The sequence below is a fragment of the Ascaphus truei genome, chromosome 1, assembly GCF_040206685.1.
Source record: "Ascaphus truei isolate aAscTru1 chromosome 1, aAscTru1.hap1, whole genome shotgun sequence".
Lineage (NCBI taxonomy): Eukaryota > Metazoa > Chordata > Amphibia > Anura > Ascaphidae > Ascaphus > Ascaphus truei.
In genome coordinates this window covers 214658079-214678494 of record NC_134483.1, presented here as the reverse complement: position 1 = coordinate 214678494, position 20416 = coordinate 214658079, and the positions used below count along the sequence as shown (strand labels likewise).

At 45.6% G+C, this 20416-nt stretch overlaps 1 protein-coding gene across 1 annotated transcript in view; it reads right to left on the bottom strand.

The window, feature by feature from the left end:
- Window positions 1–18118, bottom strand: part of DTWD2 (DTW motif tRNA-uridine aminocarboxypropyltransferase 2) — a 219075-nt gene extending 200957 nt beyond the window's left edge. Inside the window, exons 1-2 of the mRNA XM_075601155.1 lie at window positions 18000–18118; window positions 16469–16851 (exon numbers count right to left, since the gene is read on the bottom strand). Coding sequence (XP_075457270.1) covers window positions 16469–16851; window positions 18000–18101 — 485 coding nt within the window. The 5' untranslated portion in view covers window positions 18102–18118. The remainder of the gene's footprint in view (window positions 1–16468; window positions 16852–17999) is intronic.
- Window positions 18119–20416: the final 2298 nt, after the last annotated feature.

The following is a 20416-nucleotide window of genomic DNA, read 5'->3' as shown; positions in this document are numbered from 1 at the left end:
CTGTGAGTGTGACTGAGTGTGCGTCTGACTGTGTGACTGAGTGTGCGTGTGACTGAGTGTGACTGAGTGTGAGTGTGACTGAGTGTGTGTGACTGAGTGTGCGTGTGACTGTGTGTGGGGGTCTGGGGGGGTCAGTGTGTGTGATGTCTGGGGGGGTCAGGCAGTGTGAATTCCGCGTGTGACAGTGTGCGTGTGACTGAGAGTGTGTGTGTGACAGAGTGTGTGTGTGACAGAGTGTGTGTGTGTGACAGAGTGTGTGTGTGACAGAGTGTGTGTGTGACTGAGAGTGTGTGTGACTGAGAGTGTGTGTGTGACTGAGAGTGTGCGTGTGACTGAGAGTGTGCGTGTGACTGAGAGTGTGCGTGTGACTGAGAGTGTGCGTGTGACTGAGAGTGTGCGTGTGACTGAGAGTGTGCGTGTGACTGAGAGTGTGCGTGTGACTGAGAGTGTGCGTGTGACTGAGAGTGTGCGTGTGACTGAGAGTGTGCGTGTGACTGAGAGTGTGCGTGTGACTGAGAGTGTGCGTGTGACTGAGAGTGTGCGTGTGACTGAGAGTGTGCGTGTGACTGAGAGTGTGCGTGTGACTGAGAGTGTGCGTGTGACTGAGAGTGTGCGTGTGACTGAGCGTGTGACTATGCGTGTGCGTGTGACTATGCGTGTGCGTGTGACTATGCGTGTGCGTGTGACTGCGTGTGCGTCTGACTGCGAGTGTGACTGAGTGTGCGTCTGACTGTGAGTGTGACTGAGTGTGCGTGTGACTGAGTGTGCATGTGCGTGTGAGTGTGACTGAGTGTGTGTGACTGTGAGTGTGTGTGGGGGACTGGGGGGGTCAGTGTGTGTGGGGGTCTGGGGGGGTCAGGCAGTGTGTGGGGGTCTTGGGGGGTCAGGCAGTGTGTGTGGGGGTCTGTCAGTGTGTGTGGGGGTCTGGGGGGTTCAGTCAGTGTGTGTGGGGGTCTGGGGGGTTCAGTCAGTGTGTGTGGGGGTCTGGGGGGGTCAGTCAGTGTGTGTGGGGGTCTGGGGGGGTCAGTCAGTGTGTGTGGGGGTCTGGGGGGGTCAGTCAGTGTGTGTGGGGGTCTGGGGGGTTCAGTCAGTGTGTGTGGGTCTCTGGGGGGTCAGTCAGTGTGTGTGGGGGTCTGGGGTGGTCAGTCAGTGTGTTTGGGGGTCTGGGGGGGTCAGTCAGTGTGTGTGGGGGTCTGGGGGGGTCAGTCAGCTTGTGTGGGGGTCTGCAGCTCGCCTTCTCGCCCGGCCCACTAAAACGTTACCTTGGAGACCGAAGAGACGCGTCTCCGCCTTGTCCTCTCAACAGATCTGCGGCGCATGCAGTCCACAGCAATTGCTGCAGGGCAGCCATCTTTAATTTGGGCAAATAGCCCACAACCTATGCGTCTGAGATCAGATGCAGAGTAAGCGTCCGGTGTGGGGGAGCACGGAGTGGCGGCGGCGATTACATTTTGAGCGGCACTCGTCAGGAGCGGCACAGTGGGTGGGGGGAGCGGCACTCGTCAGGAGCTGTGGCGAGTACATTTTGAGCGGGTGCGGGGGAGCGGCGCCAGGGGCTAGCGCTGCCGCATGTCAGCAGCCGTGCGGGAGAGCAGCGGGACTCGGGGAAGCAAGAGGGAGGAGAGAGGCTGAGCAGCGGCTCCTCCTCTCACAGCCCATGGCAGCGGGCAGCGTAACGGCGCCAGTTAGCACCCGCCAGGGGCAGATAGCGGCTGCGCGCCACCTCCTCCCCACTCCCGTGGTGATTGGAGTCACTGGCGCCATCGCGCATGCGCGACACGGCAGTAGGCAGCTGGCGGGGAACGGCGGCCGTTATGAGCGGCGCCGGCGGCTATCGCCGCCGCCGCCGCATGTCAGCGGCTGTGTGGGGGGTGCGGTGGCCATTAGGAGCGGCGCCGGCGGCGTGTGGAGCGGGTGTGATGTCAGTGTTGGGGTCGGGCTGAGCCAGAACACAGCCCGGCCTCAACTGCCAGCACTGACGTCACATCCGTTTCATTTCTGTCTCCACAATTCTTTTTTGCCCCAGTTTGAATGAGGTGCCACTAAGGAAGTTTCACTTCAAAAAGTGCATCCATACGGTTCTGAAGCCAAACAGGCCCATTTTCAAGTGCTTGAAAACCTGCCTAAAACGATTCCAATTGCCGTTTTATCCGTTCAGTTACGGTAGTTCCATTTCCCCTTCTCTGCGAGAGGAGCCTGACCGCATCGCAGAGCAAAAATACATGACTCTACCACTGGAGCGTCTCCAGCTCGCAAAGCAGCGGGCAACCTTCAACATCTGATGATCGCTACTTTGAAATATTAACATTATCAAACCGTACATTTCATGTAATGACTACTAAGTAGAAAAGAAGAGGATCAATAAATACATTATTTTCTGTTCCACAGCCAGCAGGGTTTTCATTAAAGATGTGCAACACTGTCCGGTCTCTCATTTCGAGCAAATTCATTTCAGCAAAAAAAATCTCCAAGTGAATCGATAGCAGTAAATTATTTAAAAGCGGAAAATTAAATTCACGATCCTTCAAAAATCCCTAGAGCCCCCAAAAGGTTTTTGGGATATTTCTCTGTGGGTGAATGCCCATCTTATAAATCCCTGTTGCATCTGACAGAACGACCTGGCACACAGAAAGGGACGCCGCTTTCATGTCAGGCTAATAATATCACTCAGTTCACTTGGAAGGGAGAGCCAATATACAGTGAGGATGACACCAGCAGTGGACTCTGGGAGAACAAATTACTGTATACAGTTTACCTGACTAGAAACTACCAATCCTAAAAAACACAATTGTTTATCATTTTGCAGATTTTAGGGTCATATTTGGTCCTTTGTATGATACGCTAACCTCAAAGCTGATTTTGAGCGGTATTGCAACTTTAAAAAGATTATAAATAAAGCCATCAGGTTTGAATGATCCATGTCACTGATTCCCATCACTCTATAAAAAACATCCACATGTAAACTAAATCAGGCCCTGTAATGCCAAGTGTTGACAAGAAAAGGAGTTGCATTTTGCGCAAAACATTTCAAGTATAGCTTACAGGATCAAATAAAAGACAAGGATCACATCTAGAGCTGACTTCGGAGAAAGGGTGGTGACTCTCATTGATATTTTATAAGACCAAACAAAAAAAAACAACTCGGCTAAAGAGGTCTACAAAACCCTGCAAATACAGAGTGTTCTGTCAAAGAATGGATTAAATGGACAATTGAAGCAGCAGCCTGCGTTGCTCACTGGTGGTTCATTGGCTGAACCGCTCAGGTGACCATGGTTAGTGCTCTAAGTGACAGGGATTCCCAGGTTCATGAGATATTACATTTTTAGATTCCCTTGGCGGGGTGGGAGGGGGGGGGGGGAATTGCTCCTTTAACCCTTTGAGTGCCCCGCATCGTAGCTACGACTCCATGGGGGCTGGCACTTAGGAGGCCCCATAACGTCATAGCTACATCCAAAAATCCTGTTTGTTATACTGGAGAAGAGCGAGTACTGCACTCCGCCGCCATCTGCACTGATCAGGACGGGGACGGAGGTAACTCCTCCCCTTCCGTTATCAGTGAAAAAGCGGTCATTTCATTGGTGCGCCGGAGATGTTGCCGCACTCAAAGGGTGAGTCTGCTCTGAGTTCGCACTGAGATTTAAACCAGGTTCACCTGCTTCAAAGGCAGTGACGTTGCAATGACCTGCTCCGGTACGCTTTTGTTTTGCTTACTTGACATGGAAATGTTAGATGCATTGTGGGAAATTTCGCTGACAAAAAGGGAAAAAAAAATACTTTTTTTAGTATGTCATGTAGACCAGGGATGCTCGACTCCAGTCCTCACGACCCCCCAACAAGTCATGCTTTAAGGATATCCCAGCTTAAATACAGGGGCCTCAGTCAGTCGACAGAGCCACCTGTGCTGAAGCAGAGATATCCTTAAAACCTGACCTTTTAGTGGCCCCTGAGGACTTGAATTCAACCTTTTTATACTGTCACGGCCCCTTTTATGCTCCAACATCTCCGATTTGTTTGGGTATTTTTTTTCGAATGCCACGCACTTCAGCGCGTTCATGCCGCATTCATGCCGAGACAGCGCTAATAGTACTGTAGTTATCAGTGAAAGTTTGTAAACAGCACGCCGCCCATGTGTTACAGTAGCTTGCTTGTGTACCTCTAATACAGACCTCACATAACTGTGAGACTGTAATGTTGAAAACAATTAAATAAGCACAGCGCTAATACTGTCCAATTCACGCGGCCACGGCTTTAAATACCGGAACATGCCGCATCAAACACTGCATCTGCCCGCGGTTTTCAAAGTCGCGCTGAAACGGCCGCAGGAGGCTAAAGGCGGCCGCCAATGTAGTCTCACCTCAGATTCCGCCCCAACATCCACCTCTTCTTCACTCCTCTGATATATATTAATATTTATCAACACAGACTGTGTCACTAAAATTTGCATGTGTTTAAGAAGGAGAATAGTGAAACATGGCAGGGTCCATCTTACATTTAACAAACTCATATCCCTGCTTCAGCACAGGTGGCTCAACCAGTGGCTGCCTGCTTCAGCACAGGTGGCTCAATCAGTGGCTCAGTTGAAAGGATATCCTTAAAACCTGACCTGTTGGGGGGGGGGGGGCAGGGGAGGAGGGGGGTCATGAGGACTGGAGTTGAGAATCACTGATCTATACAACCATTAAATGGGAAATTGCTGCTCTAAATGGCATTATTATATACAGTACCGCTATTCACAGGCACCAGGGAATTAAAATAGGTTATCCCATAAATCAAAGGATATGAAATTCCTTTCAACTGAAAAGCATCAAGAAAATCAGATAACTGAATCCTATTTAAAAAAAAAAAAAAAAGAAGAAGCTAGAATACAGTTACCTGTACAGCAGTTACACTAACCTACAATTCATTTTAACAATCTATCCCCGCTAGGATTCACTTTGAAAGATATAGTCTATCATATTGTGCTTCAACCATGGGGCGCTAGAAAGCGGCTAAGTATCTAAAATGATCATATCATGTACACAGATGTCATGTATGTCATTTCACGCACCATTGTTCTAAACTCTTTTCACTGTGAAGGGTAGATTATATTTTTCAAAATGTCACTGACCGTCTTTGATAATCATTAGTAAATATCTTGGCATATTTAATGAGATACCTTGAAACGTCTCAGGGAGCATAAATACACGGACTGTCAGGAAAAGATATGAGCAGCTCCTGCTTGGGGTTTTTTTTTTTTTACAGGATGGGAACGAGGTAATCCCCGAGTATTTTCAATTCCAGGGACCCCCTGGTTCCTACGTAACGGTGAAGTTGCAAAATTTAAATCAGGGAAAAGACGATGACTGACAAATCTTTGGCCAATAGGAAGCTGCAACATGAGTTGTGGCTTCCTATGGGAAAACTATTTAAATCCCCTTGAAAGCACCGTAAGTAATTCCGGTAACTTCCCCACTAAGTATCTAGGGAGTTGAGAGCTGAAAATACTGCACTTTGGCTCTGCAGGAATCCCCAGTTTCCATCCTACTTTTTTAAAAAAAATCAGAAGATATTTAGGGTGGATTGCTCCAAGTTGTTTAATGAGCTTCTGCAACATTCATAATTTCATATTCTGGTGATATATTTCACCCAGATAAAGCTGTGTAAAATGGCCGGCATACGTTTATACTGTAGGGATCCATGTTGAAATGGATAAGAAGCAAAAAGTGACACACTGAGTGCTCATTTGCAGGTCAATACCCAGAATCCCTGGCTGCAGTGTATTATGGGGAGACAGGTTGTGGACATGTTATTTTTTTTATCTGTGCTGTTTGTTGGAGGGTTTTTGTCACTTTTGTTATTCACCATAACCAATTTTGAGTACCATTGCAACCACAGATTCCTGTATTTTCAAACAGATTGGTCAGATACAAGCTCCCTCTGAAAAGGCATGCCGATTTGTTTGGGCTGAATTTGGTGCATATATTATGTAAGACAGAATTAGTTGTAATAATTATATTTAACTAGCTGAGAGACCCGGCGTTGCCCGGGATGTAAATGCGTAATAGGTAGTATTAAGGGGTGGGAGGCGGTGGGAAGGGGAGGGGGGGAGGCGGTGGGAAGGGGGGGGGTGGGAGGCGGTGGGAAGGGGGGGTGGGAGGCGGTGTGAAGGGGGGGGAGGCGGTGGGAAGGGGGGGAGGCGGTGTGAAGGGGGGGGGAGGCGGTGGGAAGGGGGGGGGAGGCGGTGGGAAGGGGGGGAGGCGGTGGGAAGGGGTGGTGGGAGGCGGTGGGAAGGGGGGGGGGCGGTGGGAAGGGGGGGTGAGGCGGTGGGAAGGGGGGGTGGAGGGGAGGTGAAGGGGGGGTGGAGGGGAGGTGAAGGTGGGGGGGGTGGAGGGGGGGTGGAGGGGAGGTGAAGGGGGGGTGGAGGGGAGGTGAAGGGGGGGAGTGGAAGGGAGGTGAAGGGGGGGGTGGAAGGGAGGTGAAGGGGGGGGGTGGAAGGGAGGTGAAGGGGGGGGGTGGAAGGGAGGTGAAGGGGGGGGGGGGGGTGGAAGGGAGGTGAAGGGGGGGGGTGGAGGGGAGGTGAAGGGGGGGGGGAGGGGGGGGTGGAGGGGGGGAGGTAAATGGGGAGGTGAAGGGGGGTGGAAGGGAGAAGTGGAGTGAGGAGAGGTGAAAGGGGGTGAGGGGAGGTGAGGGGTGGTGAAGGCCGCTCACTCACCCGTCCGGCAGGTCCCACGTGGATCTGAGGCGGGAGGCAGCGTGTTGTGGCCGCTCCCCCGCTGTGTCCCGGGCGCTCGCTCGCTCCCCCGCTGACTGTAGCGGCGCCGGGGGGGGGGGATTTCGGGGAGACACTGACACTGGAGGGGAGGGGGGGTGGAGGGGAGGTGAAGGGGGTATGGAGGGGAGGTGAAGGGGGGGGTGGAGGGGAGGTGAAGGGGGGGTGAAGGGGGGGTGGAGGGGAGGTGAAGGCCGCTCACTCACCCATCCGGTAGGTCCCACGTGGATCTGAGGCGGGAGGCAGCGTGTTGTGGCCGCTCCCCCGCTGTGTCCCGGGCGCCGCCATCTTGGGTACTCGGCGCCGCGAGGCAGCCTGCCTGGCCACTGGCTGTTCCCCCGCCGTGGAAGGGGTGAGTTGTAGCGCCGGGGAGGGGGGGGGCATGTATATGTGGGGGGGGGAGAGGTGGGAGATATAGAGGGGGGGTCTCGCACGGCCGCTGACACTGGGTGGGGCGGGTGCTGAAGGGGTAATAATAGTGTGTGTGTCCCGCTGACTGTAGCGGTGCCGGGGGAGGGGGGGTCGGGGTAAAAGCGCGGGAGACACGGGGAGAGGAGGAGGTGCGCGCGGGTGCTGCTAACACTGTGAGCCCCGCTAATGTATGTAACAGTGTGTGTGTGTGTGTGTTTGTGTGTGTGTCACTGTGTGTGTGTCACTGTGTGTGTGTCTGTCACTGTGTGTGTGTGTGTCCCTGTGTCCCTGTGTGTGTGTGTCCCTGTGTGTCCTTTGGCCCGTCACTCCGCCTCAGGCCAATGAGAGGTGTGCGGGGGCGGGCGGGCCAAGGGACCAATGAGATTTCCCCTAGGGACACCGGACATCCAGGCAGGCAGGCAGGCAGGCAGGCATACAGTGCTTTCACTAATATAGTATAAGATAAGTTACATTTCTGTATAACAGTATATTAACACTTAGTGGAAGTGTAAACTGGAATTGTCATAAAAACTTTCCTTTTAGTCTAGCTGAAAATGTGACTTGAAATACAGATTTTGACATCTATTAAGACAATTTTGACATTAAATCTGCTCTCCCTGCTGCTCGTTTATTTATTTTTGCAGGATGGGAACCCGGAGCTGAACTGCACCATTTTGTTTCTTCTGGATCGGACAAACACCCACACCTTTACCAAGTACCTGGGGAGCCGTAGGGTCCCCCGAGCTGGAAATAATGTGATTCAACTCTGGGGATCTCCTGGTTCCCATACTGTAAAAAGAAAAAGGGGAAATAAGTAGGTTGGGATTTGCTGCTTTAAATAAACTGAGCAGCATATTCAACATGCATCATATACTGTAGTGAGTGCTTACTTTGTCTAATGTGCATCCACCTTACCAAGCAATACCATAGTTGTTTTGTCATGGCTGCAGCACTGTTAGAAGTTACCTGTGAGCACTGTACTTTACCACGGGTTGTGTGAGGATTCGTCTTACCAACATGGATGCTTCCTGACTTCACCGGGTGCACCAAATTGGCCAGGAATACAGCCACTCGTTGGAATAGCAATTGATTGCACCTAGCCTTGCCATTTATAAGACCTCCACAACTAATCAGTCCTTGCCTGTGCAAAGTACTCTATGCCTTTGTTCCTTGTTTGTAGCCTGTATTAATCCCTGCCAGCCTTTGGACTCCCTTGCCGCTCTCCTGCCCTGACCTTGGACCGTCTACGCTGCCTCTCTCTTGCCCTGACCTTTGAACCATGACATCGACTATGCTGCCGCACCCTGTCTTGATCCCAGAACCAGACCTGGCCATTCGTACTAGTCTAGGATCCAGATCCCAGGTACGGGTCGGCCTATACTTCCCATCTCTGGCCTGTGGGTCCGTGTCCCGGACAGTACCAGCAACATAAGCAAACGTAACAGGGGAGATGCTAAGCATGTGTCAGCCACAATCTTATTATAAATCGTTATTGCCACTGCTGTCATTAATGGTACTTTAAGCAGAGGATGTTAGTAAATTATTACTTCTAATTGCTATTATTTACTCTGAACAATCCCAATTTTGCTCACATAGCCAATGGTGACCACACATTAATAACACGCTACAATCATGCAGTCATGCAAATCATCTGAACCAATAGCTGCGTTTGTTTGCTGCTGTGCTCCCCTCCGTCGTTTTTGTACGGCATTGCAGGCATTTGCAGCAAGTTTACTCAAAAGATACATGTAACAGGGACCTACTGCACCGACACACTTTATTCGAACAAATACCCGGTATGTACCTGGCAGATACCTGGAATGCGCCGCTCCTCACCTCTGACAAGCCCCGTTGCATTTGCCTTCCCAGCCTGGGTTCATGCCTGGCTGATGGGCGGCTGATCTGTTAAATGATAATGATTAGGATTTAATAGGCTGCAATGCTTCGCGTGTCTACCAGATGGCATAAATTCATGAATTGTAATGCAGTATATATATATGTACTGTGCAGTATTGCAGCCAGCGGGAATAAAATGCTTCAATCCCTGCTGGAAAATAACTCAATGCACTCGGGCAGAAAACAGTCACAAACCTCAATACACCCGGGTATACCCGAATTCGTGGGACTAGCCAAGCTCGAATAAAGCGTGTCGCCAGTGTATCACTGTTGAGAAAAACTGTAAATCTAGCAGTATGCTGGTTAATTGCACAGGTAATCAACCAGACTCACCTGGCTGATTAGGACTGTTAGAAAAAGCCTGATCTAAGAAACAGGAAGGAGATTTCCTTAGCATAGGGGGTGTTATCACTGCTCAACCTTAATATTCAGTAGTAAAATTGAGTACACAGCGGTGCATGGGGAATAGAAAACATATTCTTAACAAATGATCCAGAATGACCACAAAAGGGATTCCCACTAATTTGCACACAGCCCAATTGTCTAAACAACATTAAGGGGAATAATTCCAAACTCCATATAGGAAACCAGGGGGTTTTAAAACACAAAAACAAAAAATTATTTATTAATCTATACTAACTCTTCTAAGTGAAACAAAATTCTATTTTATGACTTTTTATGTATATTGATAAAATCATTTAAAAGAGAAAGCACTGGAGTATGCTGATGTATTATATGTTATTCTGTAACTTCAAATATATGCATATAATATGCAGATATGCATGAAAAATAAATGTGTGTTCATTCACACCACATACTGTATAAGCAGGATAGGCACATATAGCTCTACATGGTCTATAATAAATGATCTCTCACATTATTTAGGTATGTTAGTTGTTACATATATAGTGTGTCCTCTATGGAAAATAATATAACCATATGTATTAGACCTGAAATGTGGCCATCAATAGACAAACGGCAATTGTAGCTGCCAGCCCCCAAAAAACGTGTCATCACAAGTATGTAGGTTATATCCACATCTAATATGTGATTAGTACTGCCCAGTAAGGGTTTATCGTATGAATTAGTACTCAGTCACAATATACCAGGTGTACACATATTATGGGGGTTGCTATATAGTTAATACAACCGTTCAGCTATAGTGCATCTGCTTGCAAGCCAATCTTGCCCGGCATACTCCCTCTCAACTCCGAAACCAAAACCGGCTGACGTCATCAGTATGCCGGGCAAGACTTCCCCTGAGGAAGTGTGCGCAAGCGCACGAAACGCGTTGGGAAGTTCTTTTAGAGCTGTCTGTTGGTGAAGGAAGACGTACAGTTGATCCAGGCTTGAAGTTGAAAAAACGCCGTTCCAGGAAGTCCTGCCTTCCAGTCACGTGGCATCCGTCTGGAGGTTCCGCCCCTTAGTGACGCGGCATCCACCCGAGGCAGGGGAATCACAGGAAGGCGCTTCGGTTACCACTGCAGTGTATGAGCAGCACGGCGTTTATCTCCATTGCCTGTTACAATTTGATATCTTGTGAGTAGGGTCCCAATTTTACCCCATCTGGACCTGGCGATTTTCTAGTCTTCTGGAACCCTTCATTTATGTTGTTTTATTAAATTAGCTTTTTATCACTATTAGCCTTGCTATTGTTTGTTTAGTTTGTCTGTCTTGTTTTGTCTTGTCATTTAGTGTTTTGGGCTCTCATGTCAGTTATATTAGTTTGACATACTGCACCATAATTTTGTTTGTTTGTTTTCTCTCCACATAATTCTTCATGCACGGTGGGAGCTGCACAGCAATTCTTCCATCGTTTTTGCTACAGAGGACTTTGTTGGGACTTTTATGATATCGTTTTTGACTTTTCATATCATTCTGAACTTGTAAGGCGCCGGTTTTCCTTTTTTCTTTATTACATTTAAGTGTCTGATTGTACAATCAGTACTCACCTGGCGGTCTAATTCCACCCAGACCAGGGTTTATTATTTATTTTATATTTTATTATTTATAGCGCTGATTTCACACTGTCTTTTTCTTTGTGATATCCCTCAATGTGCCAAGGCTTTTGACAGGGTGCTGCAGCCATTTATGTTTAAGACCCTTTTGCATTTTGGAATATCTGGAAAACTTGTAATGGCGGTGCAGGCATTATATAGAACTGGGGTGCGCAAACTGGGGGGCGCGGCTACAGAGGTCCCGCGCTCTTCCCCAAGGCATTTAAATTAAACGCTGGGTAAGGCGTGAAGCCTCTAGCTTCTCTTACCTGCTCCCAGCCGGCTCTTCGGCGACACGACGCCATGACAAGGCGGTGTCAAATGACGTTTTGATGTCATATGATGCCGCCGCAGCCAGAGAGCAGGTAAGGAGGGGGGCACGAACAGGGGGGGGAGAGCAGACAGGGGGCGCGATCAGAAACGTTTGTGCAAACCCGATATAGAGCATACAGCCTTTTCTTATCACCTTTTTTGTCACCTTTACTTTTCACAGTAACAATAGAACCACTGGCAATCCAGATCAGAAACAAACTTAGATTTTAGAGGTTTATCAGTGAAAAACAATTAATATATAATATCATTTGTTGTAGATGATTATTTCACCTCTTTCCCTCAACCACCAGTGACCCTTCTTAATTTGTTTGAGGAACTAAATCAATATGATAAATTATCTGGGTACAAACTAAACCATTCGAAAAGCTAAATCCTTAGACTTAATCATGTCCAAACATACCCTGAATGCATAGAAATTAAACTAAGTGGAAAAATAGTTTCATCACGTATCTGAAAATACTGTACAATTAACAAGAAATAATGGGGACCTTTATAAAACAAATGTTCCATCCTTGTTTAAAAGCCCTAAAAATTACTTGGAATGAAATGGGGTAACTATCATTTACACTGGCGACACACTTTATTCGAGCTTGGCTAGTCCCACGAATTCGGGTATACCCGGGTGTATTGAGGTTTGTGACTGTTTTCTGCCCGAGTGCATTGAGTTATTTTCCAAGCAGGGATTGAAGCATTTTATTCCCGCTGGCTGCAATACTGCACAGTATATATATATAAACTGCATTACAATTCATGAATTTATGCCATCTGGTAGACACGCAAAGCATTGCAGCCTATTAAATCCTAATCATTATCATTTAACAGATCAGCCGCCCATCAGCCAGGCATGAACCCAGGCTGGGAAGGCAAATGCAACGGGGCTTGTCAGAGGTTAGGAGCGGCACATTCCAGGTATCTGCCAGGTACATACCGGGTATTTGTTCGAATAAAGTGTGTCGGTGCAGTATCATGGTGGGGAAAGATAGACTCGATTAAAATGAACCTTCAAGGTTTCTACATATAATGTTTTTTTCAAACTATACCCTTCCAAGTCCTGAAGAATCATTTGCCAATATTCCAAAAATAAACAGATACATTTATCTGGCTAAACAAAACAATGAGAATGAAAAGGTTGACACTGTGTAGGTACAAAATAAGATGGTGATTGGCTCTTCACCGCCTATTAAGATATTACTATGCACACATCTCTCACAGTGCAACGGTTTCTTCCAGGGTGTAGCAAAAGATAAATGGACTTAAAGACGGATATTGCATCCCAGGGGAGTCTCCAGAATGCTTTATTCATGAACCCAGGAAAACACAACCCAATTATCAAACACTATTTACAGATTTGGAGGCATACATTTAAGCTCTCCCTGTTCGCATCTCCACTTACATCTATCTTTAAAAGCCTAGATTTTAAAGCTCGTCCAAACTCACAAATCTTCTCTTGGTGGATAAAGTCAGGCTTAATCAAAATAGGGAGGGGCAAACTGCAATATTTCATCATCTCAAGGCATAAATACAACTTTGAGTCTGAAAGGTCATGCCGTAATCCACAACAGTCTGGCTTGATATCAACGTTCTATCAAATACAAGAGAAGCTCGAGTCTGAAACTGCATGGAATAAGGATCTGGGTGAGGATCTAGATCTCAATGGTTAGTTTGAAATATGAGATGGGGCTGCCAGGAGTTCTCTGTTCCACCCCAAAAATAGTTACAAACGTATTTACAGATGGTAGGCTATCTTACTCCATGAGGATAAAGGTCTCGATCGGCATCCATACAGTCACACTCCCCCCAGTGACGTCACCAAACTCTGAGTATTTGACCGCAATCCTGCACCAGGACTCGGGATGCAGAGAAAAAGGTGCTAGCAATCACACCATCAAAGCTACGGCCTCGGATATAGTACAAGCGCGCGTGCAACGGAGCGCATGACGTCATGAGCGCCTGTACTAGAAGCGATCTGTGGCCTGTAGGAATTAGCGATGGGGGGCGTGGCAAGGGCTTGCCCGTGACGTCACGTGAGCGGTTCGCCCTCATTGGTTGTACCGTGCACGTGACACGGCCGTCGCGCGGCAAAATCAAAAGATTTTGTCTTGCCAAGTATCGTCCGCCTCGTCGCTCTCGTGCATGCGCACTCTATGGCCGTAAGCATTGCCTTACGGCCTTTTGTTTTCAGCGCTTGCACGTCGTTCATACTATGGATGCGGCCTAAGGATCGCCCAAATACTTAACATGCTTACTAGCTACGCACACTTGTGAGTGAGTGTATTACTGTACCTTTTATTCTGTTTAATAAAATAGTTTTTTTATACTGCACTATTGGAGGCTTCTCTCTGTGTTTGTTTCAGACATATTCTCTGTTGGTGCTAGAATCGTCCCCTTCAGAGCAGCATAAGCCACCAATTATTATTAAGAACACCAATACTAAACAGAAGACTTTTCAATTATTTACTGATACCACTACTGTCAATCACAGGACTATCTCTTTGTACTCACCCACGCCATATCATTTTATAATTCATTCAATTATTATTAATTTTTATGTTGCTACAGTATATATTCTCATTTGATTGTTCTGATTTATAATATCCATTTGTTGCTTGGTTTGTCATATTATTACTATCATCTCTCTATTTGTTATATCATTCACCAGCTTCTAAGTTAATTTCACATCACCTTTTGTTGTTTCCCTGCCGTAGTGAGGGTATAGAAGCACCCCCTTGCTATCTTAATCCAACATGCCTATATCAGATAAACCCAAGAGATGCAGGCAACAGGGAATGTTTTTCCATTTCTGGTGGATTTGACACAATAAATACTATGTCACAACTACAGATTAGAATATGGCACATTATGCATGCATGCTTGCTAATGCAAGAAGCCTGACAGATAAAATGGGGGAGCTTGAATTAATAGCTACAAGGGAGCAGTATGATATCATAGGCATTACTGAAACATGGTGGGGTGAAACTCATGACTGGGCTGTTAATTTAGAGGGTTATTCCCTTTTTCGGAAGGTTCAAGCAAATAGAAGATGAGGTGGAGTATGTTTATATGTTAAATCGGATCTAAAGCCTTTTATAAGGGAAGATGTTTATGAAGGGAAGGATAAAAATGTAGGGATCTTGTTGATAGAAATTACCAGTGGTGATAAAAGTATAAAGAAAATGTTTGTACGGATATGCTATAAACCACCAAATATCTGTGAGATTGAGGAAGCTAAAATACTTTTGCAAATGGAGAATGCATCAAAACTAGGTCATGTGTGCATAATGGGTGATTTTTAATTATCCAGACATAGACTGGGGCAATGAGATTAGCATTACAATGAAAAGAAACAAGTTTTTGGGGGTGCGTAAAGACAATTGATTCTTAATGTCAGAAGGGACCAAGCATCATATCAGAATTATAAGGAATGTAATACAAGATGTAAAAGGCCAATCAAATTAGCAAAAAATGGATAATGAAAAAAGGTTTGCAATAGAAAGATCAACCCCAAAAAGTTCTTTAAATACCTTAATAACAAAAAAAATAGAAAAGAAAATATAGGACCCTTTAGTGTGAGATGGGCAGACAAATTCAGAGGTATTAAACAAATTATTTGCCTCTGCATTTACCAGGGAAGAATAAATTGCAATAGTAGTGCCGCAGGAGGAAGCCACAACCTCTATATTAACGAACAATTGGTTAACTTTGGAAGAAGTTCATAGACGGCTTGATAAAATGTAAATAAATAAGGCAACTGGCCCTATGGCATACAATAGAGGCAACGCTTATTCTAACATTTGCCTTAAACTAGCCGGGTTACATTCAGGGTATGTGCTGGGTATGTTCTGGGCTAGTTTGAGGCACGTTTAAGGCATTTCTGCATTGACTAACGACCCATAGGATTAACACAGCAGGGATCCCTGGCAGTCCAATTCAGTTTGAATGGGACTGCCAGGGACGCCCGCTGTTAATCTGATAGGCCATTAATCAATGCAAAAATGCTGGGGCTAGTTTAAGGAAATGTATTCAGAATGTACCTGGGTGTACCTGGGTCTTTTGGGGAATTGCCACTGGTTTTTGTTAGAATAATCGCTGCCTCTACTGTACATCCAAGAGTTCTTAAGGAGTTAAGTTCAGTAATAGCCAAACCATTACATTTAATATTCAAGAACTCAATTTCCACAGGCTCAGTACCACAAGATTGGCGTAAAGCAGATGTGGTGCCTATATTTAAAAAGGGAGGTAGATCACATTCGGGGAATTACAGAACTGTAACCCTGGCATCAATAGTGGGGAAGCTACTTGAAGGTTTAGTACGGGATAATATTCAGAAATACTTAATGGAAAACAAAATTATTAGTAATAACCAGCATGTATTTATGAAGGATACTGTAGATCATGCCAAATTAACCTTATTAGTTTATTTGCAGTGGTAAGTATGAATGTAGACCAGGGTAATGCAGGTGATGTGGCCTAATTAGATTTAGCAAAGGCTTTTACAAAGGATTTTGATATGGTGCCACACGAGGTTAGTGTACAAAATAGAGCAAATTGGACTTGGAAAAATATTTACACCTGGACTGAAAACTGGTTGAAGGATAGACAGAGTTGTCATAAATGGAGTTTGTAGATTGCTCTTACACTCTATCCTAGACCATTGCTTTTGTTTTGAATATTTTTCCATTTTAATGTGTCCCTCCCCATTCGGATGGTGGGCACAGTATACAGCTGATCTGTTAAGATAACGGGCACAGTATATGGCTTCTGCATCAGGGTGTCAGGCACACTATGCTCGTATCAGCTTGGTGTGCACAGTATTCGGCTGGAACAGTATATTGCTGGGCATCAGCGTGGCGGGCACAGTATATTGCTGTGTTAGGATTGTACGCACAGTATACGGTTGTGTATTAGGATGGCGGGCACTGTATTTGTTTGTGCATATATACGTGTGTTGCAGGCTCTAGGTTAGTCACTCCTGTTTCCACACAGTGAGCCCACAGTTAGGGTCACATGTTACATGGAGATCTAGATCCATGTGTGGATGTTCCAGCAGATCTGGTTTTACACAGTCTCCCCAACCCCTGCTCACCTGCACCGTGCACATAGGACTCTACCGGCTCCGCCGCTCTCCACGGGAAGAGCAGACAGCCCCCGGATGGCTCCTTCCTCCTCGTCTGACAGCTCCGGCTCAGCCCTCGGGCCCTCCTCCTCACCGCCTGTATCACCTGGCTGCTCTTCCCTCCCCATGCTGCCTTGAACTATGCCTGGCTGTGCAGTCGGCTCTAGTAGATGGAGCACAGAGTCTGGAGTGGACTGGAGTATGCGTGAGCTGCCACACACATTATACCGCTCTGAGTCCAAAAGAGGCGCGGAAGTAGGGAGAGTTGTGCCACACAAGACCCTGCCAGTATCCCGTCCTCCTCTTAATGCCATTTTGATACAGCTCGAAACTTCAGGTGGTAGGTGCCCGCCCTGTAAGGCAACATTGGGGAAGAGAAACATGGTTGAAGTTTAGGAGATTCCCTTGTGGAATTTGCATCATAATTTGAGAGCCTCAAAATCCTAATTTGTGTTTATTTTGTAATAATTGGAGATTAATAGTTATGCATTCAAAGCAGCAGCAGCCACCTATCCCTCTCCAAAAACATAAATAAATCAAACTATTCGTTTATATTGTGCTGATCTACTACTTGCTTTTTATATTTTCAAAAACTTGTTTTTGCCGTTTTTACCACCTGTTAATCAGCTGTTACCATGACACCCTCTGCTGTGGATGGCAGCAACTATAGAAGCATGCTAAGTAAATAAACATGCATTGTTTATGGTGAGTAAATAAACATGCATAGTTTATGGTGAGTAAATAAACATGCATGGTTTATGGTGAGTAAATAAACATGCATAGATTATGGTGAGTAAATAAACATGCAAAGGTTATGGTGAGTAAATAAACATGCATAGTTTATGGTGAGTAAATAAACATGCATAGTTTACGGTGAGTAAATAAACATGCATAGTTTATGGTGAGTAAATAAACATGCATTTCTCATGGTGAGTAAATAAACATGCATGGTTTATGGTGAGTAAATAAACATGCATCGATTATGGTGAGTAAATAAACACGCATAGGTTATGGTGAGTAAATAAACATGCATAGTTTATGGTGAGTAAATAAACATGCATAGATTATGGTGAGTAAATAAACATGCATAGGGTATGGTGAGTAAATAAACATGCATGGTTTATGGTGAGTAAATACACATGCATGGCTTATGGTGAGTAAATAAACATGCATAGTTTATGGTGAGTAAATAAACATGCATAGTTTATGGTGAGTAAATAAACATGCATATTTTATGGTGAGTAAATAAACATGCATGGTTTATGGTGAGTAAATAAACATGCATGGTTTATGGTGAGTAAATAAACATGCATGGTTTATGGTGAGTAAATAAACATGCATGGTTTATGGTGAGTGAGGGCGGGTGCTGCTTTAAAGACACGTTGTCAGTAAGATACTGCGAGACATTGCATACATGTATGAGGAACTGAACAAAATAAATCTCCAATGGTGCAACACTTTATTAACGCAAATACAAGCATTAAAGAAGAGAGACACTCACAATGGCTTTGCAGTTAATAGCATGACACACACACCCAGCAGCAACAGGCTGAACACAGAGGAGGTCTCTTCTCCTCTCTCCTTCCTGCTCTGCCAGGTTCATATGCTGCCACCTGTCCTGTCACATGATTGTGATGTCATCCGGCTACAGGGAGGCAGCTGGGACAAACTTGCTCAAACTGCTACGTTTCACACTGCTGCTGTAATTTCATTGTATGATTAATCCCTCGCTGCCAGAGGGGAAAGTAACGCATTGCACTGCCATGCCCTGTGACAGCAGAGGGTCTGACACAATCACACAATGCCACATGATGCACTACAACTACTTCCTGTTCCTCATGTTTGGATATCCCCCACGAATTTTAAATGTAATTACATTGTTTGCAAGAGGGGCGAGAGGCTTAGTAGCATACAACATATAATAAATGGATTTGCAGATCCACAGTAAACATAACTGTCCAGTCTATAGCAATCTCACACCCTCCTCAGATTGGGGCTCGGATCATTAGAGAGCCATAGGTCCCACATTTTGTACAATTTGTAGGGATTATGCCTTAAACATGCTGTAAACCTTTCCATATGCAGAATAATCACTTCTTACTTTAAAAAAAAATAATGGTATATACAGTAGACCAATTGTTAAGGTAACATGTTAGTTACAGACCTCTAAAAATAAAAAATACCCCGACAAGAAAAATAATTAGGAATAAAGTGGTGGCAGCGGTTTTATGATGCACCAATAAATATTTATTCACATAGAAATGAACGTTTGTTAAGGTCCAAGATAGGACCAAAATGTTGATTTCTATTTGAATAAAAATGTATTTCTGTTTTATAAGGCTGAGGCCATGCTAGGCGCGCGGGGAGCATTTGGCGCGCCTGCCGCAGAGGCGATTTGTAGCCTGTGGGTCTGAGGAGGAGACGCAACCAAGAGCAGCTCTAATTCAATGTTTGGGTGCGTGCCCGTGACGTCACGTGAGTGGTTCGCCCTCATTGGCTGAACTGACCCAGCCGTCGCACGAGCAAATCAAATGATTTTCTTTGCTTTGGGATCGCGAGCAGCATTGCTCTTAGTCGCGCACTCTATGGCCTGCCTCATAGAGGCACGGCCATTTGTTCGCGCCAAGCATGGACGCTTAAGTGTCACTATTTTATTATTTCTTGTCAGTGACATTATTATTGTTGAAGGTCTTTAGTGTTACTAAAATGTCACCTTAACAGTTGGTCTATAGATAAAACATACCCCAAAAAATATGTGAAAAGCAATTATCCCACTGATGTAGCAGTGTCTGCAAGACATGTTGACTGGATGTGCAATGGTAGCAGACATATCGACGTCATAAAATGTCAACACTGCCAAATTAATATCACCAAATAAATCACAGATATGTAGCCACACTTAAGGCAAACTATTGTATTGGTCCATGCATGAAACAAATAAAATAAAAATGCAGCAGATGAAAAGAAACACAAGAGGGAGCACTTCACTGGTGAATAAGGGGTGAGACTTGCAGCAGTAGTGACATGTACTAGCAAGTTTGAGCAAATTTGTGACCACCACCTCCCAATAGCAGGGTGAGATCACAGAGTCACGTCACGCGAGTAACGCAGAGCCAATGGCAACACATGGGACAGTAGTTGCTTTAGCTTACAAAAGTCATGGCACTGATCCTGACTTTAATCTAAATGTATTTAATACAGAGGAAAAGCTGTGCTAAACTATATTTCGGAAAGATTTATACAGCACTTTCATTTAGAAAAACAGAAATGTAAAGAGATTTCCTAACACAAAATGTACAATAAATCAATTGTTCTTTTTGTAGAAAATCACACTTTTAGGTTCTCAAAACTTTAGGTGGGCGCAGACGCTTAGGGTTGCCAGGTGGCTTGTCCAAAAAATACTGGACACAATGGTGAAAGGTGCGACGCGCGCGAGAATCGCTGGTGAGGAAGAATGTTATTTATAAATGACCTGACTGAATGTTTTCTAAATTTCACTCCAAGTATTCACCAATTTGCACCAATTTATATTCTGTTTCATAAAAAATCTGGGAGGTAGTTTTGGGAGGGAGCGGCCTTCTGAGGATTTTTTTAGGAAGTAGAATATGAAATGGTGCAAATTGATGCAAATTGGTGAATGCTTGGAGTGAAATTTAGAACAAATGACGTAATGGTCAGATCATTTATAAATAACTGCAGTCATACTGTACATGGAGAGCAATAGTGCACCCCTCCTCCATCCTTCTCCCCTTATCCTCTCACCCACCCAACCCCCCTTGTCTCTCACACCCCTCATCCTCTCTCATCCCCCCTTTATCCTCTCTCATTCCCCCCCTCACTTCATCCTCTCACCCCCCTCCTTCATCCTCTCTCATCCCCCCCTCCCATCATCTTCTCTCATCCCCCCTTCTTTCATCA